The 2429-nt window shown below is 53.0% G+C and overlaps 1 protein-coding gene across 1 annotated transcript in view; it reads right to left on the bottom strand.

Annotated features, from left to right (window-relative positions):
- Positions 1-2429, bottom strand: part of ITGB5 (integrin subunit beta 5) — a 95725-nt gene that overhangs the window by 44951 nt on the left and 48345 nt on the right. The window contains 2 exon segments of the mRNA XM_006092860.2: positions 2320-2340; positions 2342-2410. Of these exon segments, the coding sequence (XP_006092922.1) occupies positions 2320-2340; positions 2342-2410 (90 nt within the window).

Below are 2429 nucleotides of genomic sequence, written 5' to 3'. Positions count from 1 at the left end.
GAAACATGATGTGAGAGAGAACACCCATCAGTTGCCTCCCATATGCTCCCCAGCTGGAGTCCAAACCCACAATCTAGGCATGTGCTCTGACCGGGAATCGAACCAGCCACCTTCTGGTGCGTGGGATGATGCTCCCACCCTCTGAGCTAGCTGGCCAGGACTCACTCTGACTTCTTCAGTTCAGTGCCCACAGCTTGTTCCCAAGAGGTTCAGAGCGAGGCAGGGGCCTCGACAAGAGGACAACACTCGGCAGCCCAGGCCCCTCCCTCCTACACACTCGCTCTTCTCAAATGCTCTCTCAGTTCATTACATTTCCATTCACTGGAAATCTGAAAGTCACCAAGCATAACCTGGAAGCCCTGTCTTACTGGGATCTTGGTTCTGAGGTGACCAATGGATCCAGCGAAAATTTAGAGGTCAGAGATCAGAGAAGAGGGTGTTAGTATGTGGGGAGTGGGGTCCGAGAGGAGAGGAAGTCTCCAGTTTCTCTCAATAGGGAGTGAGGAGTGAGGAGGAATCGGAGAATTTGTGGAGAAGAGGACCCTTAGCTGTAACAGAAGGTGGGGGAGGGAAGAAGGACCAGGCACAAACCCTCGCTGTCCCCCAACTCACACTAAAGCTCCAGGAGCTCAAGGGAGGGCCGCCCCGCCCCCCCGCCCCCAAGCTCCAGGGCTCCTCCAGCAGCAGGGGTGAGGGCACCCCCTATGGCTCTAGTCACTCAGAAAAGGGCTGGAGCAGTAGACTGAAAAATCAACACTGGGAAAGGGAAAGGCTGAGCTCCAAATGCTCATCTGTCAATCAGTCGTGGTTCATCTCATACATGGGACGCCACAGTGGCTAACTGGGCTCCCAGAACTAATGGTGGTACTTAGACTATACTTACTCTATGTATAACTTTGTTTTAAACAGAAGACACACTTTGAATCCTGTTTGGGAGTTACCTGGCCCTGTGAAGGGCAAGGTGGGTACTGGGAACTTCACAGGGAGAGGACAGCTGAGAGCATAGTAGTACCTCCCAGCACAAGAACCTGTGCCCACCACTTTCCTGGGGGGTGGGGTGGGGGGAGATTAGGTCTGCCCAGCCAGTGTGGTTCAGTGGTTGAGCATCGACCTACGAACCAGGAGGTCACGGTTCGATTCCCAGTCAGGGCACATGCCTGGGTTGCAGGCTCTCTCCCTAGTAGGGGGCGTGCAGGAGGCAGCCGATCGATGATTCTCTCTCATGATTGATGTTTCTATCCCTATCTCCCTCTTCCTTCCTCTCTGAAATCAATAAAAATATATATTTTTTTTCTATTTATTTTTGTTTTATATATTTTTGTTGAATTCAGAGAGAGGAAGGGAGAGGAAGAGAGAGAGAAACATCCATGATGAGAGAGAATCACAGATCGGCTGCCTTCTGCACGCCCCCCACTGGGGATCGAGCCTGCAACCCAGGCCTGTGCCCTTGACCGGGAATCGAACCCGGGACCCTTCAGTCCGCAGGCCGATGCTCTATCCACTGAGCCACACTGGCCAGGGAATAAAAAATATATTAAAAAAAATTTTTTTAAGGTAGGTAGAGGCAAGTACTTCTTGGGTATTGAGAATTGAGGTAAAGGAGAATAAAGAGGAGAGAGGTGTGGGAATCACGGACAGTCAGTTTGGGGCGTGGAAGTGACTCCTAAGCCACGTCTATAAATGCAGCACTTGCAATAGCAGAGCCAATGTACGCGATGACTTACAACAGCACAGAATCTCCCAGGCCCACCCAGGCTCCCCCGATTACAGTCAGATCCCAAGTGTGTAGGCAAAGACCTATTATTGATTCTTCTCGGGTCTTCTACCCCATTTCAGTTTGCAGCTCTGAGCTAAGCTCCATGAGCCTGGGGAATTTCAACTGTCCTGCCACTGTGAGGTGACATCTGTGTGCGTGCTCCTCCCGTCTGCCCACAGGGAGCACAGTGGCGGGATTGCCTAGGCAACTGGTGGGTGGAGAGTACCCGTACCCACCCAAGCGAGATGCTACAGTGGGACCTGGGGTATCATGCAGTCAGAACCTGCATAGTCAGGGGCCGCAGGCTGAGTCTGACTGAGCATCCACAGCTCACAGGGACCAGCTGATGATGAGAGTCAGGTTGGCAGAGGGGAGGGGAGGGGAGGCTTCAAGCCGGAATCTGAGCAAAGGAGGCAGGCACCAAACTCAAGAGGCAAGAGCCAGGAAGCAGAGCCGAGCACCCGGCGTGGTGCGCTGCCCACCTGAGTCCAGGAAGCTCCGGAGCCTCAGGGGAAAGAGGGTGGGGGTGGAGGTGGGGGATCGGGAAGAAACTGATGACTTACACTGTACGCATTGATGATCAGGTTGAATGATATTTTTAGAGTCTCCGTGTAAAATCTCCACCGATGTTCCGGGTATCAGGGCTGTAAATTTCTTGGGGGGGGGGGGAAGA

Source organism: Myotis lucifugus, unplaced genomic scaffold (assembly GCF_000147115.1).
Source record: "Myotis lucifugus unplaced genomic scaffold, Myoluc2.0 scaffold_105, whole genome shotgun sequence".
NCBI lineage: Eukaryota > Metazoa > Chordata > Mammalia > Chiroptera > Vespertilionidae > Myotis > Myotis lucifugus.
Note: the sequence above shows the minus strand (reverse complement) of the source record. Positions and strands in the feature narration are given on the sequence as shown.